The following is a 23,542-nucleotide window of genomic DNA, read 5'->3' on the forward strand; positions in this document are numbered from 1 at the left end:
TCTTGAGCCAAGGATTCCTGCCATAGTGGAATTTTGTTTCTAGCCAAAACGAGTCATGAGATATGAGCCAAAAGACATTTTTCCTAGTTATAGCGCCCCCTAGCAGCCAATTTGTTCCAAATTTTTTGGGGCCCTTTCGGGAGGGGTGCTGCATAAAGGCACCAAGTTTCGTTAAGATACGCCAAAGGGTGGCCGAGAAATGAGCACACTTCCTGTTTCGCATCTTTGCAGCCAAGTTTGATTGGCTGCCACGGCGAAACGCTTGTGAAATTCAAATCACCGGGTATAACTTTTGTGCAGGTTGGTCCAATTATGCTATCTTCCAAGTTTGGGAGAAATTGGTAAAAAATTGAGGGAGTTGAAACATTTTAATTGATTTTCACAAAATTCAAAATGGCGGGAAAAATATATGGGCGGGAAATGACGTCATGGGGTGCGTTGGATTCGTCTTGGCCCAAGGATTCCAGGGATACCAAGTGTTTGAAAATCAGACCAACGGTTCAAAAGTTACAAGCAGAAATGTACCTGGGACTTTGACCTGTTGGTGGCGCTAACGGGTTTGAGGTAGAGGCCTGAAATTTGGTGAGAGGAATGTTGAGAGTGTCTAGAATCAGTGTGCCAAATTTCACAACTTTTTACCAGACGGTTCTATGGGCTGCCATAGACTTGCAGAGGCGGAAGTGGACTGAATAATAATAATAATAATAATAATAATAATAATAATAATAATAATAATAAGAAACAATAGAATCACTATGGGTGCCTTCGCAGCTTTGCTGCTTGGCCCCCAATAATAATAATAATAATAATAATAAGAAACAATAGAATCACTATGGGTGCCTTCGCAGCTTCGCTGCTTGGCCCCCAATAATAATAAATAATAATAATAATAATAATAATAATAAGAAACAATAGAATCACTATGGGTGCCTTCGCAGCTTTGCTGCTTGGCCCCCAATAATAAGAAACAATAGAATCACTATGGGTGCCTTCGCAGCTTCGCTGCTTGGCCCCCAATAATAATAATAATAATAAGAAACAATAGAATCACTATGGGTGCCTTCGCAGCTTTGCTGCTTGGCCCCCAATAATAAGAAACAATAGAATCACTATGGGTGCCTTCGCAGCTTCGCTGCTTGGCCCCCAATAATAATAATAAGAAGAAGAAGAAGAAGAAACAATAGAATCACTATGGGTGCCTTCGCAGCTTCGCTGCTTGGCCCCCAATAATAAGAAACAATAGAATCACTATGGGTGCCTTCGCAGCTTTGCTGCTTGGCCCCCAATAATAATAATAATAATAATAATAAGAAACAATAGAATCACTATGGGTGCCTTCGCAGCTTCGCTGCTTGGCCCCCAATAATAATAATAAGAAACAATAGAATCACTATGGGTGCCTTCGCAGCTTCGCTGCTTGGCCCCCAATAATAATAATAAGAAACAATAGAATCACTATGGGTGCCTTCGCAGCTTCGCTGCTTGGCCCCCAATAATAATAATAATAATAATAAGAAGAAGAAGAAACAATAGAATCACTATGGCTGCCTTCGCAGCTCCGCTGCTTGGCCCCCAATAATATGCGGCGGCACAGTGGTGTAGTGGTTAGCACTGTCGCCTCACAGCAAGAAGGTCCGGGTTCGAGCCCCGTGGCTGGCGAGGGCCTTTCTGTGCGGAGTTTGCATGTTCTCCCTGTGTCCGCATGGGTTTCCTCCGGGTGCTCCGGTTTCCCCCACAGTCCAAAGACATGCAGGTTAGGTTAACTGGTGACTCTAAATTGACCGTAGGTGTGAATGTGAGTGTGAATGGTTGTCTGTGTCTATGTGTCGGCCCTGTGATGACCTGGCGACTTGTCCAGGGTGTACCCCGCCTTTCGCCCGTAGTCAGCTGGGATAGGCTCCAGCTCGCCTGCGACCCTGTAGAACAGGATAAAGCGGCTAGAGATAATGAGATGAGATGAGATAATAATATGCTGAAAATAATAGGGCTTTGCACCTATGGAGGTCTGCACCTCAGTGCTCGGGCCATAATAATAATAACAACAACAACCACCACCACCTTACACCTCTGGTGCTTGGACCCAAAATAGTTTCCTAGGGGGTAGGGGGTAGGTAGTGGACAGAGTTCAGCATCCTGACAGCCTGGTGGATGAAGCTGTTCAGCAGTCTTGTGGAGTCTTGTGGAGCGGGCCCTGAGGGCAGGAGGTTGAAGAGCGAGTGTGAAGGGTGGGAAGCGTCACCAGCGGTGCTGATGGCTCTGCAGGTGAGATGGGAGTAACAGATGTCTGTAAGGGAGGGCTGAGGGGTACCAATGATCTTGCTGGCCGTGTTCACTATGCATTGCAGAGTCTTCCGACAGGAGGCACTGGAGCCTCCGTACCATGCAGTAATGCAGCCAGTGAGGACACTCTCAATGGTGCCCCTGTAGAACGAGCACATGATGGGGGTGGGGGGGGACTCATGCACTCCTCAGTTTGCAGAGGAAGTAGAGGTGAGCTTGAGCCTTCTTGGCCAGTGATGCGGTGTTGTTGGACCAGGAGAGGTCCTCCACGATGTGTACCCCTAGGAATTTGGTGCTGCTCACCTTCTCCACTGCAGCACCGTCGATGGTCAGAGGGAGATGCTGTGAGTGACCTCTCCTGAAGTCGACTACAATCTCTTTGGTCTTCTCCACATTCAGGAAAAGATTGTTGTCTTTACTCCACTGGATCAGTTGGCTCACCTCATTCCTGTAAGTTGGCTTCATCGTTGTTAGTGATGAGGCCCACCACAGTCATGTCATCCGCAAACTTGATGTGGTTGGTGCTGTAGATTGGTACACAGTCATGGGTCAGCAGGGTGAAGAGCAGCGGGCTGAGCACACACCCTTGTGGGGCCTCTGTGCTCAGCATGATGGTCCTGGAGGTGTTACTGCCAACTCGAACATTCTGTGGCCTCCCTTTTAAGAAAGTCCAGCACTCAGTTACAAGGAGAGGTGTTGAGTCCCAAATGTCTGAGTTTTTGTATTAGCTGCTGGGGAACGATTGTGTTGAATGCCGAACTGTAATCCAAGAACAGCATTTGCACATAAGTGTTCTTTGAGTCCAGGGTGGAGAGTGGTGGAGATAGCGTCCTCTATGGACCTGTTTGACCTATATGCAAACTGGAATGGGTCATGAGAGGGAGGGAGGATGGACTTGATGTTCTGCATGACTAGTCGCTCAAAGCACTTCGTGATGATGGAAGTCAGTGCTACGGGCTGATAGTCATTATAGCTGGATGGGAGGGGCTTCTTTGGCACTGGTATTATATTACAATACTGGTATTGTAGCTTTGAAACACATGGGGACAACAGTTTGGTTCAGGGAGATGTTAAAGATGTCAGCCAGGACATCCTTGAGCTCCATGGCACAGTCCTTCAAAACACGACCAGTTATGTTGTCTGGTCCAGCTGCCTTACATGGGTTGATCCTGGAGAGGGTCTCTCCACACTGGCTGGAGCCAGACATACAGCCTGTTCATCCGGGGGAGGAGTGGTCTTCTGTGCTGGTGTGTTGTTTTGTGTTTCAAAGTGTCCAAAGTCGTCATTTGGCCAGTTTAGCAATGTGATGCTCACAGGTCCGTGGTGGGGGTTTGTAGTTTGTGAGGGTTTGAATGCCATGCCAGAGAGACTGTGTATCTCTGGTGTTGCTGAGGTGTCCAGGTATTTTATTGCTGTACTGACGTTTTGCCTCCTTGATGCTGTGGGACAGGTTGGCTCTGGCTGTTGTTAGACCTGCAGTGTCACCTGCCCTAAAGGCTGCGTCCCGAGCCCGCAGGAGCCTGTGAACCTCTCCTGTCAGCCAAGGCTTCTGGTTAGCACGAACCAGTTTTTCTGGTTTTGCAGTGAGTGAAATCAGTGCATTTAGCGATGTATGCTGTGACGGCCTCGGTGCATTCCTCTAAGTCGATGTAGTCATTTTAAGTGGCTGCTTCTTTGAAAATGTCCCAGTGTGTAGTGCTAAAACAGTCTTTCAAAGCATAGGAGGCCCCCTCTGGCCACACACGTACCTCCTTTTGTGTTGGTCTGATGGCTCTCACTCTGGGTCTATATGCAGGTCTCAGCATAATGGTGATGTGATCAGAGAGACTCAGGTGGGGGAAGCCTTGTAAGCTCCTTTGTGAGTTGTGTACACCAAGTCCAGTAAGTTGTCACCTCTTGTTGGAAAGTCCACATGTTGATGTAATTTGGGCAGTAAAACCTTTAAATCTGCATGATTGAAGTCACCTGCTGTGATGTGTCTGGGTGCGTGGTCTGTTGTTCACTGATGGCCAGGATTCCGTAAAGATAAAAACACAGCAATCCCTCACCACATAACGCAGATCTCATGAGTCCTTTGTGATCTATTTTGTTGTCTAGTGAACATACATTGGCCAGAATGAGGGACGGTATCGCGGGTTTGTGCGGGCTAGCGGTTAGCCTAGTCCGGATACCTCCGCGCTTGCCACACTTCTGTTTCCTCTCACACCACTTCTGGCACCTCCTCACTGGGTGAGACGCAGCAGGCGAGTCCGGTGATGTAGTCCAGCAGAGAAGACCCAGGCCTCGAAGTTCCTCAATGACTTTCTGGTCCAAGACGAGATGTTTGGTCATATTTCCTATAGCTAAAAGTCAGTGGCGACAATATCTTGTGACCGACATTGTCAGTGCACTACTCGCACATGTACGTAGGCATAAAAGCACATACACCAGAACATGCACTTTTAGACACTAAACGCGGAGAGAGAGGGGCCGCCGTCTTGACCATCTAAACTAAATCTAAGTGCAGCAATTTCAACAGATTTCTAATTTCAAAATTAGAATCACTCATCCCCATGGCTGAATCGAAAATAAAATTCCAAGTAATTAAACAAAAATAATTAAAATTTGACAGCCCTACATTACTAGGGTGGAACATACCAAATATGACCAAAAGTATGTGGACAGCTGGGTGCAAGTATAAAATTTTCAAAAACCTGAAAAGTCTGTCAAAGTGTATGGCGCAGCCTTGTGGGGGGGGTTTGCAAAGGGAGGTGAGCCCCCCCTTAGGGCTTGAAAAAAAATTTAAATTACAAGTTAAAACGGTTGTCTCATGCAATCTCATGCAAACATTTATAATATTAATAGTTATATGATTTGCATATTCACATCAAATGTTTAATACATTTCATTAATTCATCTGAAATAATATTTCAAGTACAAGGCTCGATATTTCAAAACATCTAGCAACTACTAATTTAATATGCTAGCAACTACATTTTTAATATGCTTTTGCTGTGATACCTTTTTTACAATATATACACAGCTTGAGTTAAAATAAGGGGCCACATGTCTTGATGTCCTCAGAAACTCCTGGATTTTAGCAAATAACAAGATTCAGCTTTTTCCATATACAAAAATATCTATATTTTATAATCCATTACTGACTACAAATGAGTTTTCAACCTAACAACCACATTAGAAAAGATGATAAAAAAAGGCTAACAAACTTATTTCAAGACCTACCTTACTTTTATTTAAAGGTAATCAAATGTAAAAAAAAAAAACGTTTATAAAAGCAGATACGTGCGTGAAACATGATATCACACATGTATAACACCGTGAAACAACGGGCTAGTCAGGACCGCTCGTCGGTGAACGGCGTATAAATTGAATGAGGTTTGTGGTGAAGACGAGAAGAAAAGATTTGTCTCATGCAGAGACTGTACTGTGGTAACCCGGTAATACGCTGAGAGTGAGACAGTGAGAGGGCCACCCCATACCCCCTCCCCCCCGAAAATCTCAATGGATTTACACGATTTGGAAAAATGACTTCCAGAAACGAAAAAAAAATGGAGCTTCCAGCACATGCCGGAAAACTTGCACCCATGCATATGTGCTTTTGTAGCATCCCATTCCAAATGTAGTCACCCTTTGATATTGTAATAACCTCTACTCTTCTGGGAAGGCTTTCCACTACATTTTGGAGTGTGGCTGTGAAGAATTGTTCATTCAGCTACAAGAGCATTAGTGAGATCTGGCACTGGTGTCAGGTGAGGAAGGCTGGGGCGCAGCCAACATTTTTGCACTCCAACCTTGGCAAATCATGTCTCAACAGACCTCGCTTTGTGAGAAATTAGCAGCATAATTCCTCACAAAGTGAGGTCTGTTGAGACATGATTTGTTTAGGTCTCTTAGTTGCAATAAAGGGAAATTGTAATGCGAGAGCATGCAAAGAGATTCTATACAATTGTGTGTTTTAGTGCCAATTTTGTACCAATAATTTGGGAAAGAACTACATATGGATGTGATGGTCAGGTGTCCATAAACTTAGAGTGTAGGCCATAAAAAGTATATGTACTAAAATTCTATACTCAGTTTCACGGCCTGTATGAAATGGTATAACTGAACCAAAATAAGCTTTCCAAAAATTCAGCATCCTATGCTATTATGTTACAACACTGAAAACATGATTAATAATTCATATTCAGGGTTGGACAAATCAAAAATTTATTTGCTTGATAACTAGGCCAAGTCAAGTCAAGTTTATTTGTATAGCGCTTTTAACAATAAACATTGTCGCAAAGCAGCTTTACAGAATTTGAATGACTTAAAACATGAGCTAATTTTATCCCTAATCTATCCCCAATGAGCAAGCCTGTGGCGACGGTGGCAAGGAAAAACTCCCTCAGACGACATGAGGAAGAAACCTCGAGAGGAACCAGACTCAAAAGGGAACCCCATCCTCATTTGGGCAACAACAGACAGCATGACTATAACATTAACAGTTTTAACATGAAGTCAGTGTCGTTGATGTTATAAACTTTTCATTAATGGAAACTTGAGTGCAAAACTGTTCATGACAACTGCAGTCCTAAAGTTAGCAAGTCAACTGTAGTCCTCAGCCATAAAAGCATTACTGTAAGAGTCCAGAGCGTCCTCCAGGTGTGACTTTCAACTGTCCGCATGGGGCCGTCCTCCACAGGAGCAATAAAATGAGACTCCAATCAGACACAGGGCACCAGAATGGATCAAGCAGGTCAGAGGAGCAGAAGAGGTCAGCATCTTGATCCCAGGACCAACATGTAACTCAGAGGGACAGATTTGGGGGGGGGGGGAACACAGACTGTTAGGTATGCCCAATGTCACCTGAATAAGTAGGAACAGTATACATATTGCACTGAGTACAAGCAGGGACTCCAGCAACTAACTATGACAGCATAACTAAAAGGGGAGAGCCAGAAGGTAACACAGGCATGAGGGAGCCCCAGGACATAAAGCAGCCAGCCACTACACCGTCAACAAACTCGAGTGAGCAAGCGAGTGGGGACTGACAGCATCCATACATCCCAGTTTACCAAAACACTATGTCTGAGGACCCTCCAGATCTACACCTTTACCTCATGAACACCATTAACAAAAGGCTTGACTAAACATGTGTTTTCAGCCTAGACTTAAACACTGAGACTGTTTAAGTCTAGGCTGCCTAGTCCTTTGTTTTGGTTGCCCACAAACCTAATTAATTGATTCTGAAATAATTTTTGTGGCCTGTGTGGGCTAATTAATCCACCGAGTAAAAAATGCTCTACAATGAACCAATTTGCATAGTTACAGCAGGTGTGTAGAACAGCAGGTGGTGGGTTTCCGATTGAGTACCACCCTATAGTTACAGCATCAAGAAGTTTAAAGCAGAACCTTTATTTTTAAATACATTTCTGAGTGGATAGCATCTCCATCCTTGACTCTTGTATACTGCATAAATGGGAATAAAAAATATTTTTGAGAGTTAAAATCGACTGCAAAGTTGGCATTTGAGCTGCCCTGCTGAGCCAGCCATGCCAGAGTGCGTGACGTCACTGCAGTAACCGGTTTTAAGGCCGAGGCCTTTTACAGCTATAGACCAAATAAATAAAAATTTATGGTGAAAGAAAGAAATACCGTTACCGACTTGCTGAACTAAGACTGATTTGACTTCATTGTTGTGGGTTGACGGTCATTAAAACGGGATAGGTGTTATAACTTATGCAACATACATGTACATGCATGTTTTCACTGATAAAATGTAAAAGGCTAATTAAATAATCAGATGAACTGAGACAATCACATTCTGAAGCAAATTAATAATCTTATACCGGTAACTTAAATACACAATACAAGTTACATGTACTAATCTAAATGCAGGTAAACAACGTGTTTTTTTTTTTTTTTTATCCAAATGAGAGTCGGAGCTTACCAGTCTGTGTTCTCGCTTCTTGAAGGCCGATCTTGTGGCCGATTGTTTTGAAACAATCTGACTTTCAGTTGTTTGTTCAGTTCTCCGTTCATTCACTTCTTCCATGTAAGGGCAAGATGGCAGCAATATCCAGTTTAGAAATAAGACGGCTGGCCCACCCATTCTCTCCATACTGTGTATTCCGCCATTACAGGCAATTACTAAAACTCCGGACAGAACGAGATGTCACTGGTTTTAGCAACAACCACGGGGAGGTCACTGCCCGAGTGATATGTCCCATCCCGTTCCATCCTGGGTTTTAGCAACAACCCTCGGCTCACCCTCCAGGAGGACTGGTGCAACTGAACTCACTTTTAAATAAATAAATAAATAAATAAATACTTTCCTTTTATTGTTTTATTTTTCTTTAATTGCTGGGACTGCACCCTCTTTCAATACAGGCTTATAGCCAACGCTCCTCAACAGATCAGAGGTTTCGTACAAGTCTTCAGTAAAATGTGCAGAGCAGAGGAGAGACCACTTCATAGCCGCCCAATGTGTCCGTGAACTTCTCGCAAAATGTGTCCAAATCTTTGCAGTTTGAACATTCTTGGGCCATGAATGCAACATAAATAAACCTTCTGTCGTGTTGTTGCACCCGCCAAAACCAAATCTACGCGGCATGGCAATAAATTAGCTCAAAATGGAGGATTGGAGTTGCAGTCAGCTCTGTGTTTTAGTATAGCCGAAATGGCGATGAGACCAATAGACTTCCTGCGGTGACGGTATGGACGTCAAGGTCATTCACTCAGACTGCTACCTATATAAATCACTTTAATCATAAAAATTACTACATTAGATTTAATGTTAGCGCTTAAAACTATTCCTGTGCCATTCTTGAGGTCTCAAGGCACTTATAAATGAAAGTGAGGCCATGGCTCTGCATATATGCTTTAAAGATATGTAGCAAATGAAAACTTTTGTGAAAACCAATCTGTTTTTTCATCATTTTTCTTGTTGTTGCTCCTATGGTAACTGCAAATATAAAACTGATTACCCAGTCACAACATCTGCTTTTCCATGGTGTCTGGGATTACTGATGTGTCCATCCCCAGTGTCTAATGTATTGTGCTGAACTGCTATTCAGGGATGGCACACTATACCTTGACTGCATGTTTGGTAACATGCAAGAGTAATATGCAAGAGTGCTTTGATTTCACCTGCTTTGTGCTTGTTGATGACTGCATGCTGGTTCCGCACTCTCTCTTGAACGTTCATCTCTTCCTTTTTATACTGAGCCAGTCGTCTTCTCCTCTCCGAGAGCTGGGAGTCCAGTTCTCCTTTTTGCACAGCCAGAGACTGTACATCCCCACGCAGCTCCTACACACACACACACACACACACACACACACACACACACACACACACACACACACACACACACGTGCATGTGTTTGTGAAGTCTTTTCAACCCATATTCAATATAATACAATACAAAGACTATATATGAGTGATTCCATGCTTATGGGTACTGAAATGGGGACATGAACTTATTTTTAAAAATTCACCTAAAACCATTTCTTTTTTTACCATCAGGTCACAAAACATGTAATCTTTAATGAATGATATGTTAAAAGATAACTTTAATTTTCCGAGATGTAATAAAAACATATTTATATGCCAAAGTCAAGCCTATGAGTTCCAAAATGATGTCTGTTACATTACTTCTGTTACGATTGTCCATCTCGCGTCTGTTACAAATTAATTACAATCTAGCTATATACCATGTTAATCTTATTGAAAGAATGTGTATGTTTATTCTACTACACATGTGTATTAATTATATTTGCTAAAACATCACCTTCCTATGTTTCAAAAAGTAATTCTACATTGTTAAAATTGAGAATATATATGTCCACAACACTTCTGTTACGTTCTGACTTTGGCATATAAATATGTTTTTATTACATCTCAGAAAATTAAAGTTATCTTTTAACATATCATTCATTAAAGATTACATGTTTTGTGACCTGATGGTAAAAAAAAGAAATGGTTTTAGGTGAATTTTTAAAAATAAGTTCATGTCCCCATTTCAGTACCCATAAGCGTGGAATCACTCATATATATATATATATATATATATATATATATATATATATATATATATATATATATATTTCATTCAGAATGAATATTCACTCATTCTGAACTTGATACCTGCAATACGTTCCAAAAAAGTTGGGACAGAGGCAACAAAAGACTGGGAAAGTTGTGGAATACTCAAAAAACACCTGCTTGGAATATTCTACAGGTAAACAGGTTAACTGGTATTTGGAAAGGCTGAGTCATTCACAAGAAAAAGATGGGGTGAGGTTCACCACTTTGTGAAAAACTGCATGGGCAAATAGTCTAATGATTTAAGAACATTTCTCAACATATATTTGCAAGGAATTTAAGGATTTCACCATCGACAATCCATAAATGTCAAAATATTCAGAGAATCCAGAGAAATCTGTGCATATAAAGGGCAAGGCCAAAAACCAACACTGAATGCCTGTGACCTGAATGCGGCACGGCATTAAAACTCGAAATGATAGTACATACACGTGTGTGTGTGTGTGTGTGTGTGTGTGTGTGTATATATATATATATAAAACAGGTGTGTGTGTGTGTGTGTGTGTGTGTGTGTGTGTGTGTGTGTGTGTGTCAGTCCATCTCATTCTGCATTCTGTTTTTATTTATGTTTTATACAACTTTTTTGGAATCGAGGTTGTAAGACATTTATTGTTAGTGCAAATTTTGCAGTTTTGAATGTTACAGTTGCATATTTTTAAACATTTATTAACATACTTCAACAACTATATTTCAACTTTTTCATTGTGAAGGAGTTCTGAGCAACAGATTCTCTGTTCTTTTCTTAGCAGCCTACAAGGAAAAGTATCATTCATATGCTGCAGACACGGTTGATAGAGATGAGGTTTAAAAAGTGCTGGAGTATTCTATTTAACATATCATTTGTATTAATTCTACTTGGTGGCTATTATAATGGTTTAAACTTTGAACCTTAATGTGATGCTGCAGACTGTGTGCATCCTCTTCTCCCTGCCTCAGCACCTCCACCAGGCACTGCCTGTGTTTTTCCACGTTTGCCCTCACAATGTCTTCCTCTTCCCGCCACTGCTCTAGCTTCTGCCCTAGCAAAGACAGCTGTTCCTTCTGCTGCAGCACCTACACACACACACAGAAATGAGCAACATGTATGCCAATAATGTAATTATTCATCAACAGTTATTGAAATATACAGATAATTAAGTACAATATCACACTAATTTAAGACTGAATAAGAGTAAAACCACACTCTCAACCCGCTGTACGTGCCATTACGGGCGGTCTATGGTAAAAAAAAATTTGGCAAAACCATGTTTGAGACTTGCGCAACACTTGCGTGTGTTCAGCGCCGTAGAAGGTCGCAGACTGGCCATGGAGTTTGCACATGCAAATTCTACGGGTCTTGCAAAAAATCAAGAATGCATACGCTACGTACGGGACCTGCACTCCTTTTGTACGCCTGAACCAAGTCAGCAGCATGGCTAGTAGGGGCTTTTTGCGATGACAGTAAGCTGCACGAGTAATGTGCCTCAGAAGTACTACACAAGTATTCCACACTTGCTATTTCTGCGGCCTCCGAGACAGAAGTACATCTCACTTTCTACCCCTATCTGTGGAGTGCACGCAGCGCATGTAACCCGCGGGGCAAGACTCTGTGTGTGTGTGTATGGGGGGGGGGGGGGGGGGGGGGGGGGGGGGGGGGGGACACACCAAGGAACCGATTATGTAGCGTGTAACATTGTAGAAGGGAAGAAGATGGCTGTCGCCATACCGCCGCAACAACTGAAGGAGTTGGACAGAAGCTGAGGAGCAGCATGAAGCGATATTGAATTTGCTAATACAGGAACACCGATGTCAGAACGCGAGGCGGCGGCCTCTGTCCCATCTTTTCCCAATTACTTCCTCTCTCTTATCCTCTGCCGAATGTAACCCGTACTTGACAAGTACTTTGCCCGTACTCCTCCCCCAAACTTTCCCCTGGGTTCACTGCGACCCTGCTGCGAGCTACCAAACCCTGCAACCCGTGCGTGTCCAAAACACTTACGGCGGGTTGTGAGTGTGGCATAACCTTATAACAAAATGTAACAGAAGAATGACTATATTAGCCCCTATTTTGATAATTTCTGAAAAATATCTGTTACTAGTATATTTCACAAAAATGTTCAGGCCTTAGACATGAGTAAAGCCTAGGTCACAACCAGCTGTACGTGCTCCTATGGCCGGTCTACGTGCAAAAAAACGCAAGAAACGCACGGAGGGCGTGCGTGTGACGTGCTGATTTTCGAGCCGTAGACTGGCCGCAGAGGTTCTTTGTCATGTCAAACAAACTCTACGGGCGCTTACGTTTTTTTCAGGTTGCAAGACAAACTTACGTCCAACGTGCATCTTTCTCCACGAACAAAAAAAACGCAGCGATTTGGGAAACGCCAAAAAAATAAATAAATAATCGCACAGCCAAAAAATCGTACGTCCGGTTGTGACCTAGGTTTAATGCATCATGACTCCTACTTTCATTTCCCCAGTGTCAAAAACACGTTCTGCTTGTCTGACACAAACACGCTCATTAAATTCTCCCTAGTAAAGGATCTTGTTTCTGAAGGCAAATAATACAAAATGCATAACTGCTACACACTTCTGCATTGAAAAATAAACATAGGCTAAAAATGTTAAACATTTGGCACAAATGCATTTTGACTACCCTGTATTGTCACACTGTGTATACACACTGTAGCATAAAGCAGTGCTTTGAAATTGTTTTATATTCCCGCTCACTTAAGTTCCACTTCAGGGCGCAGCCATATGGCCATTTTGTGGATGGCAGAATTGTTGATAGGGTTCCTGTATCTTGATTGGCTTGCTGCTCGACACTGATGTAGCTGAATGTACAAAATATTTTTGAAAAATGGTGAAATGTAAAGCCCATGGTTGCAAAAATAACGTGACAATAAGGGAAAGAATTTCTGTGTTCCATTGCCGGCAACCGAGCAACATACAAACGACTTGCTAAATAGCGGCTTCACAACTTGGGAACAGGTCAAACTTTGAAATACTCTCCTTTGGTAGAAATTCTGTTGTCTGCGGGGACCATTTTGAGCCCGACTGCTTTGAAAGGCCAAGCTCTTGGGCTGTGCAGGTTGCATTAGACTCAAACCCAAAGCTGTGCTAACAATATTCCAACACCATCTGCAGAGAAGGGATTCAGGCCATGCAAGCCAATTAACGAGAATAAATTCGAGAAAGGTACAACATTTAATTTATGAATTCACATGTAATAAGTTAGAGAAAGTTACAGAGTTAAATCTAGATCTAGGCCAAGGTTTAAAAAAAAAAAAGCTGCCTTCCTTAAAAATGTGTTGATTCGCTGTCAAACTTTCAATGTCAATTTAATATAGATATTTAGGCACTGGCTAAAAGCGGAGCTCCCAAGGAGTGTAAACTGTGGTAGGAAATAATCCCACATTATTTAAATTATTTTAAATAAACATAGGATAAAAACCCATCTCTCTTATGTAAATAAAGACACAAATTTTGTTGTCCGGTGGTCAAGTATTTATGAGATACGCTGTCTTGCACTTACGATTGGGTTCCCTGTGGTTGCAAAAGCCATTAAAAAAATCAATCAATCAATCAATCAATCAATCAATCAATCAATCAATCAATCAATCAATCAATCAATCAATCAATCATTCTCTTAAGTACGGAGCTTCATGCAGCTCTGCTATAAATTCACACTTGGCTTCAAGCTGTCACCAGCCTATATTTAGACCATATAAACTTTTTGTGGCACACTGCATGTCTATACCTGTATTCACACATGCAATACATAAATAGGCTTTATTTATGGACACACACACCTGCATACATAGTGTGTATGTGAATTTTATATATTATATATAATAAAAATAACATGCCCGCACGCACACAGTGGTGCTTGAAAGTTTGTGAACTCTTTAGAATTTTTTATATTTCTGCATAAATATAATCTAAAAAACATCAGATTTTTACACAAGTCCTAAAAGCAGATAAAGAGAACCCAGTTAAACAAATGAGACAAAATTATTATACTGGGTCATTTATTTATTGAGGAAAATGATCCAATATTACATATCTGTGAGTGGCAAAAGTATGTGAACCTTTGCTTTCAGTATCTGGTGTAACCCCCTTGTGCAGCAATAACTGCAACTAAACATTTCCAGTAACTGTTGATCAGTCCTGCACACTGGCTTGGAGGAATTTTAGCCCATTACTCCGTACAGAACAGCTTCGACTCTGGGATGTTGATGAGTTTCCTCACATGAACTGCCCGCTTTAGCTCCTTTCTTAATCAATTGGATTAAGGTCAGGATTTTGACTTGGCCATTCCAAAACATTAACTTAATTCTTCTTTAACCATTCTTTGGTAGAACGACTTGTGTGCTTAGGGTCGTTGTCTTGCTGCATGACCCACCTTCTCTTGAGATTCAGTTCATGGACAGATGTCCTGACATTTTCCTTTAAAATTCACTGTTCCATTAATGATGGCAAGCCATCCTGGCCCAGATGCAACAAAACAGGCCCAAACCATTATACTACCACCACCATGTTTCACAGATGGGATAAGGTTCTTATGCTGGAATGCAGTGTTTTCCTTTCTTCTCATTTAAAGGCGTCGTGCGGTAATTTCAGCAATCAGGCTATGTGTCAAAATGTCGGGTTTGGTGGGTTATTCAAGCCCCTTGGTTTCCCGCGATCTCAGTGTCACGATGCGCCCGCTACAAGCATTTAAAGTTGACGCGCACAGCCAAATTTAGGCAGCCAGCCGTTAACCAGGTCAACTTATGTGTGACGTCATACCAGTAACCTCCCTTGGGTGATGCTGGCCTGTCGCATGTTTTCTCTATAGCGTGCGTTTACCAGAGTTGTTTACATTGCGGATTTTGTGGATTTATTCAGTTTGTGGATAGTTTTGAACACTCAAAACACTATGAACCCCTCCTAGAACTGCCACCTTATTGTGGTGGAGGGGTTTGTGTGCTTGAATGATCCTAGGAGCTATGTTGTCGGGGGCATTATGCCCCTGTTAGGGTTTCCCAAGGCAGACAGGTCCTAGGTGACAGGCCAGACCAAGAGCAGTTCACCAAAAAACCCCTATGGAGAAAAAATCCAGGACCGTGACGTCGCCCGGTAGGACGCAGCCGGGGCCCCACCCTGGAGCCAGGCCCGGGGTTGGGGCTCGTATGCGAGCGCTTGGTGGCCGGGCCTTTGCCCATGGGGCCCGGCCGGGCTCAGCCCGAAGAGGTGACGTGGGCCCGACCTCCTGTGGGTTCACCACCCACAGAGGTAGCAGTAGGGGTTTGGTGCAGTGTGGATTGGGTGGCAGTCGAAGGCAGGGGCCTCGACGACCTGATCCCCGGACACAGCGGCTGGCTGTTGGGACATGGAATGTCACTTCCCTGGGGGGGAAGGAGCCTGAGCTTGTGCGGGAGGTTGAGAGGTACCGGCTAGAGATAGTCGGGCTCACCTCCACGCACAGCTTGGGCTCTGGAACCCAGCTCCTCGAGAGGGGCTGGACTTTCCACTTCTCTGGAGTCGCCCGTGGTGAGCGGCGGCGGGCTGGTGTGGGCTTGCTTATAGCTCCCCAGCTCAGCCGCCATGTGTTGGAGTTTAGCCCAGTGAACGAGAGGGTCGCCTCTCTGCGCCTTCGGATTGGGGAGAGGGCTCTTGCTGTACTTTGTGCCTACGGGCCAAATAGCAGTATAGAGTATCCGGCCTTCTTGGAGTCCCTGGGAGAGGTACTGAGGGGTGCTCAGACTGGGGACTCCATTGTGCTACTGGGGGACTTCAATGCTCACATGGGCGACGACAGTGACACCTGGAGGGGCGTGGTTGGGAGGAACGGCCTCCCTGATCTGAACCCGAGTGGTGTTTTGTTATTGGACTTCTGTGCTAGTCACGGTTTGTCCATAACGAACACCATGTTCGAGCATAGGGGTGTCCATAAGTGCACGTGGCACCAGGACACCTTAGGTCGGAGGTCGATGATCGACTTTGTAGTCGTTTCATCTGATCTCCGGCCCTATGTCTTGGATACTCGGGTGAAGAGAGGGGCTGAGCTGTCAACTGATCACCACCTGGTGGTGAGTTGGATCCGCTGGCGGAGGAGGAAGCTGGACAGACCTGGCAGGCCCAAACGTATGGTGAGGGTCTGCTGGGAACGTCTGGCCGAGCACTCTGTTGGGGAGGTCTTTAACTCCCACCTCCGGGAGAGCTTTTCCCAGCTTCCGAGGGAGGTGGGGGACATTGAGTCTGAGTGGACCATGTTCTCTACCTCCATTGTGGATGCAGCTGTTCGGAGCTGTGGCCGCAAGGTCTCCGGTGCCTGTCGTGGCGGCAATCCCCGAACCCGGTGGTGGACACTGGAAGTAAGGGATGCCGTCAAGCTGAAGAAGGAGTCCTATCGGGCCATGTTGACCTCCGGGACTCCTGAGGCAGCTGACGGGTATCGGCAGGCCAGGCGTGCTGCAGCTCGGGCAGTTGCGGAGGCAAAAACTCGGAACTGGGAGGAGTTCGGGGAGGCCATGGAGAAGGACTATCGGTCGGCCTCGAAGAAATTCTGGCAAACCGTCCGGCGCCTCAGGAGGGGGAAGCAGTACTCTGCCAACACTGTTTACAGTGCGGGTGGGGAGCTGTTGACCTCGACTGGGGACATTGTCGGGCGGTGGAAGGAATACTTTGAGGATCTCCTCAATCCCACCGTCATGTCTTCCACTGAGGAGACTGAGGCTGATGACTCAGAGGTGGACTCATCCATTACCCAAGCCGAAGTCACTGAGGTGGTTTGCAAGCTCCTCGGTGGCAAGGCACCGGGGGTGGATGAGATCCGCCCTGAGTATCTCAAGTCTCTGGATGTTGTGGGGCTGTCTTGGTTGACACGCCTCTGCAACATCGCGTGGCGGTCGGGGACAGTGCCTCTGGAGTGGCAGACTGGGGTGGTGGTCCCTCTTTTTAAGAAAGGGGACCGGAGAGTGTGCTCCAATTATAGGGGAATCACACTTCTCAGCCTCCCAGGGAAAGTTTACTCCAGGGTACTGGAGAGGAGAATTCGACCAATAGTCGAACCTCGGATCCAGGAGGAACAATGCGGTTTTCGTCCTGGTCGCGGAACACTGGACCAGCTCTATACCCTTCATAGGGTGCTCAAGGGTTCATGGGAGTTTGCCCAACCAGTCCACATGTGCTTTGTGGATCTGGAGAAGGCATTCGACCGTGTCCCCCGTGGTATTCTGTGGGGGGTGCTTTGGGAGTATGGGGTTCGGGGCTCTTTGCTAAGGGCTGTCCGGTCCCTGTACGAACGGAGCAGGAGTCTGGTTCGCATTGCCGGCAGTAAGTCAGACCTGTTCCCAGTGCATGTTGGACTCCGGCAGGGCTGCCCTTTGTCACCGGTTCTGTTCATAATTTTTATGGACAGAATTTCTAGGCGCAGCCAGGGGCCGGAAGGAATCCTGTTTGGGAACCACAGGATTTCATCTCTGCTTTTTGCGGATGATGTTGTCCTGTTGGCTTCTTCAAACCAGGACCTTCAGCATGCACTGGGGCGGTTTGCAGTCGAGTGTGAAGCGGCTGGGATGAGAATCAGCACCTCCAAGTCTGAGGCCATGGTTCTCGACCGGAAAAGGGTGGCTTGCCCTCTCCAGGTTGGTGGAGAAGTCCTGCCTCAAGTGGAGGAGTTTAAGTATCTCGGGATCTTGTTCACGAGTGAGGGAAGGATGGAGCGTGAGATCGACAGGCGGATCGGTGCAGCCTCCGCAGGGATGCGGTCGCTTTACCGGTCCGTCGTGGTGAAGAAGGAGCTGAGCCAAAAGGCGAAGCTCTCAATTTACCGGTCGATCTACATTCCGACTCTCACCTATGGTCATGAGCTTTGGGTAATGACAGAAAGAACAAGATCGCGGATACAAGTGGCTGAAATGAGTTTCCTTCGCAGGGTGGCTGGGCGCTCCCTTAGAGATAGGGTGAGAAGCACAGTCACTCGGGAGGAGCTCGGAGTAGAGCCGCTGCTCCTCCACATCGAGAGGAACCAGCTGAGGTGGCTCGGGCATCTTTTTCGGATGCCTCCTGGACGCCTCCCTGGGGAGGTGTTCCAGGCATGTCCCCCCGGGAGGAGGCCCCGGGGAAGACCCAGGACACGCTGGAGGGACTATGTCTCTCGGCTGGCCTGGGAACGCATCGGTGTTCTTCCCGAGGAGCTGGCCGAGGTGTCTGGGGAAAGGGAAGTTTGGGCTTCCATGCTTAGACTGCTGCCTCCGCGACCCGGTCCCGGATAAGCGGAAGAAGACGAGACGAGACGAAAACACTATGAAATGATGTATTAATATTCTGTGATACAAAATGCCTAATCAGTGTATTGTGTTTGGCTGTAACAACGAACACTGAACACTATTTGTGACTGTTATCAATGGATCTGATTTCAAGGTCATGACTAGGTATTGATAGAAAAAAAATATTTTTTTAAAAACACATGTTTTAAGTGTTTCTATGTATCAATCATTAATTGTACAAAATGATTTTCATACAGGCGGCACGGTGGTGTAGTGGTTAGCGCTGTCGCCTCACAGCAAGAAGGTCCTGGGTTCGAGCCCCGGGGCCGGCGAGGGCCTTTCTGTGTGGAGTTTGCATGTTCTCCCCATGTCCGCGTGGGTTTCCTCCGGGTGCTCCGGTTTCCCCCACAGTCCAAAGACATGCAGGTTAGGTTAACTGGTGACTCTAAATTGACCGTAGGTGTGAGTGTGAATGGTTGTCTGTGTCTATGTGTCGGCCCTGTGATGACCTGGCGACTTGTCCAGGGTGTACCCCGCCTTTCGCCCGTAGTCAAATCAAATCAAATCAAGTTTATTTGTACAGCGCTTTTAACAATAAACATTGTCGCAAAGCAGCTTTACAGAATTTGAACGACTTAAAACATGAGCTAATTTTATCCCTAATCTATCCCCAATGAGCAAGCCTGTGGCGACGGTGGCAAGGAAAAACTCCCTCAGACGACATGAGGAAGAAACCTCGAGAGGAACCAGACTCAAAAGGGAACCCATCCTCATTTGGGCAACAACAGACAGCCTGACTATAATATTAACAGTTTTAACAGGTATAACCCTCAACTGTCCTCATGGGGCCGTCCTTCACAGGAGTGGGGCGATAAAACTCCGACCAGACACAGGGCACCAGGATGGATCAAGCAGAATCCAAATCCCTGTCAGAATTATCAAACCCCTGATTAAAAAACCTGACCTTGATCCCTGTCAGCTGTCCAATTATCGGCCAATATCAAACCTCCCCTTTATCTCCAAGATCCTTGAAAAAGCTGTGGCACAGCAGTTATGCTCATATTTACATAGGAATAACATCCATGAAATGTATCAGTCAGGATTTAGACCTCATCATAGCACAGAGACAGCACTGGTTAAAGTAGTAAACGACCTACTGTTGGCGTCTGATCAGGGCTGTGTCTCGCTACTTGTGTTGCTTGACCTTAGTGCAGCATTTGATACCATTGATCATTCCATTCTTCTGGATAGACTAGAAAATGTTGTGGGAGTTAAGGGAATGGCCCTCTCCTGGCTCAGGTCTTATCTAACTGATCGTTATCAGTATGTCGATATAAATGGTGATATTTCTAGACGTACCGAGGTAAAGTTTGGTGTTCCACAAGGTTCTGTCTTGGGTCCACTGCTTTTTTCTCTATATATGTTACCTCTGGGCGATATTATTCATAAACATTGTATTAGTTTCCACTGTTATGCTGATGACACACAGTTGTATGTCTCTGCAAAACCTGATGAGAGACACCAGCTTAATAAAATTGAGGAATGTGTTAAGGACATTAGACACTGGATGCTTATAAATTTCCTTCTGCTTAACTCTGACAAGACTGAAGTACTTGTGCTAGGACCACATACAGCTAGAAGTAAGTTTTCTGATTACACAAAGCCCGTAGTCAGCTGGGATAGGCTCCAGCTTGCCTGCGACCCTGTAGAAGGATAAAGCGGCTAGAGATAATGAGATGAGATTTTCATACATTTATGTATTTGTCATATCTTTCTTTGTCACATGAAGTGTTGTCTTGATAACATATGTGGTACATAATTTTAGCAAATGGATGACAGAAGATTAATTGAAAGATTTATGCCACAGAGCTGCCTTTAACTAATAATTATCACTTATTACTGACGATTGTACGTTTACTAAACAATACAATACAAAGCTCAATACTCCCAGCCTATAACATACTGAATATCAAGTTAAAATCAACCGCAATAAAAGGAAAATGATGAAAACTGGAATATCAAGGGGTCTACTGTATCAGAAGGCCCACTGCATTTCGCGAGATCGCAAGCTGTCAAGTTGCTAGAATTCAATCTTTCTAGCTATACTTTCACCCCCTACAGCTATCAGTATTACACATAATCATAGATTAATCACACAGCATTCTAATTCAAGTGAAAATGGTCTTTAAAAATACACACAAGTAGTGATTTAGTCAGAGAAACCAACCAAAACAAGTCTTCAAGTCGCCGATCTTCTTCATTCTCGTCTTCGTTTCTGTCGTCGTCAGAACTGTCCTCATTTTCTTCTGAAGATGAGCGCTCAGGTTCAAATCTGTAAGGCTGGATACCACCAGGACATTCAGCTGTCAAAATCTCTACTTGTGGGCCATTTTCTTCTTCTGTATCGGTAAAATCAAAGCTAATTTCCTCAGCATCGCTCCTATTTTCTGGTGTGTCCGCCGTTGCAACTGCACCGAGTGGTTACTGGTATGACGTCACGCAGCTATTCCATTGACCGAGAGGGGGCGCTGCGAACGCGGGAAATTTCAAGTGATGGGCATGACCAAATAAGGACCGATTACAACCGCGGGAAGCTTTTGAAAAATCGACGGTCAATTTATTTCGAATCTCGAAAGCATTCTGGTGCAGAATAATGCGACTTTTATCGCCATTGCGTGACGCCTTTAAAGCAAAAAGTTCTATTTTGGTCTCATTCGTCCACAAAACATTTTTCCAATAGCCTTCTGGCTTGTCCATGTGATCTTTAGCAAACTGCAGACAAGCAGCAATGTTCTTTTTGGAGAGCAGTGGCTTTCTCCTTGCAACCCCGCCATGCACACCACTGTTGTTCAGTGTTCTCCTGATGGTGGACTTATGAACATTAGCCAATGTGAGAGAGGCCTTCAGTTGCTTAGAAGTTACCCTGGGGTCCTTTGTGACCTCGCCAACTATTGCCCTTGCTGTGATCTTCGTTGGTCAACCACTCCTGGGGAGGGTAACAACAGTCTTGAATTTCCTCCATTTGCACACAATCTGTCTGACTGTGGATTGGTGGAGTCCAAACTCTTTAGAGATGGTTTTGTAACCTTTTCCAGCCTGATGAGCATCAACAATGCTTTTTCTGAGGTCCTCAGAAATCTTTGTTCATGCCATAATACACTTCCACAAACGTGTTGTGAAGATCAGACTTTGATAGATCCCTGCTCTTTAAATAAAACAGGGTGCCCACTCACACCTGATTGTCATCCCATTGATTGAAAACACCTAACTCTAATTTCATCTTCAAATTAACTACTAATCCTAGAGGTTCACATACTTTTGCCACTCACAGATATGTAATATTGGATCATTTTCCTCAGTAAATAAATGACCAAGTATATATTTTTTTTGTGTCATTTGTTTAACTAGGTTCTCTTTATCTACTTTTAGGACTTGTGTGAAAATCTGATGTTTTAGGTCATATTTATGCAGAAATATAGAAAATTCTAAAGGGTTCACAAACTTTGAATGAATGAAGGCTTTATTTCAAACATGTCAAAGTAGTACAAAACAGAAGAGAAAAAAAAAACACACAAAAACCAAAAACAAAAGAACAAATAAAAACACTTAATTCCATTAAAAACAATGGAAACAATATTAACTTAACATGTTTGAAAAGGAGTAGGAAGAAGCATTAACTTATTTAATCCTACCCCCTTTCCAATTAATTAGGATGCAGTGCTGCAGCACAGCAACCTATGGGCTCCCCTAAGGGAGCCCATAGGTTGCAGTGCAAAGCACTGCAACTATTGTTCTTCTACGTGTTTCTTCTTATTATTTTTATTATTCCTACGCAAATTTCGATTTCGAATAACTCTAACCGTACGTCGCACACAGACAAACAATATATCAAAATGTGCGGCTCGATCGGACTTGCTGTGCTATTACTTTTCTCTACAGAATACGATTTTTTCGCGACATAGTCGCGAAAAAAATCGCCCAAAAAAAACCCCCATTCATTTCTATGGAATTAATTGAAAAAAAAGCACTTTTTCAAACATCCACTGCTCTGGCATGCTTTCACCTAGAGACGTGATTCAAACTCTAAAACGTAGGAAAACTTCTCCTCTGTGGATCTGGCATTCAACTTTTCTGCTAGGTTCTACACTTTCGGATCAGTCCCAGCTCAAACGCCATGTGGGTTCCGGGAGAAAATCCGGCTTTTGAATGGGTGTCTATTGTGTTACACACCAGTGCAGCTCGTTTACTTAGAGTGTAGAGTACTGAAATGCTCCGTGACAGTTTAGTTTGTACATGTTTTATGTGGGATTTCCATGTTATTTTATCATCCACAATTACACCAAGAAATTTATTTTCATGTACCCTTACAATATCAACCCCATCTACATGTATTAGTGCTTGAGTATTCCTTTTACAATTCCCAAATAACATGAATTTAGTTTATTTAGGTTTAAAGATCATTTGTTCCTGTCGAACCACTTTAATTTAGACAGTTCTGCAGTGATCATCCCCAGAAGATCCTGTAAATTCCCCCCTGAACAAAAAATATTTGTCTCATCTGCAAATAAAACTAATTTTAATAACTTGGAAACTTTGCAGATATCATTTATGTAGAGAATGAACAGTTTTGGACCCAATACTGACCCCTGGGGGACACCACAAGCAATGTCCAAGCATGAGGAAGTGTAATCGCCCAACTTCACAAACTGTCTCCTGTCCCTTAAATAACTTTTCACCCAGTGCAAAACTATCCCCCTGATCCCATACCGTTCCAGTTTATTGATTAATATGTCATGATTGATTGCGTCGAAAGCTTTGAGGTCGATGAATGTTCCAATTGCATACTGTTTGTGATCTATAGCGTTAGTGATTTCCTCAACTGATTCCATTAATGCCAGTGATGAACTGTTTGATCTAAATCCGTATTGACTGTCAGAGAGTAATTTAT

The 23,542-nt window shown here is 44.0% G+C and overlaps 1 protein-coding gene across 8 annotated transcripts in view; it reads right to left on the reverse strand.

Moving 5' to 3' along the window:
- Positions 1-23,542, reverse strand: part of cntrl (centriolin) — a 743,138-nt gene that overhangs the window by 490,696 nt on the left and 228,900 nt on the right. For all 8 annotated transcript variants that reach the window (XR_009651398.1, XM_060906888.1, XM_060906886.1 and 5 more), the window contains 2 exons: positions 11,252-11,416; positions 9,409-9,568 (listed from right to left, as the gene is read on the reverse strand). Coding sequence is in view for 7 of the 8 variants with exons in the window: in XM_060906888.1 (XP_060762871.1) it covers positions 9,409-9,568; positions 11,252-11,416 (325 nt within the window). In the remaining variant the exon portion in view is untranslated. The remainder of the gene's footprint in view (positions 1-9,408; positions 9,569-11,251; positions 11,417-23,542) is intronic.

This window comes from Neoarius graeffei, chromosome 24 (assembly GCF_027579695.1).
Source record: "Neoarius graeffei isolate fNeoGra1 chromosome 24, fNeoGra1.pri, whole genome shotgun sequence".
NCBI classification, from domain to species: Eukaryota; Metazoa; Chordata; class Actinopteri; order Siluriformes; family Ariidae; genus Neoarius; species Neoarius graeffei.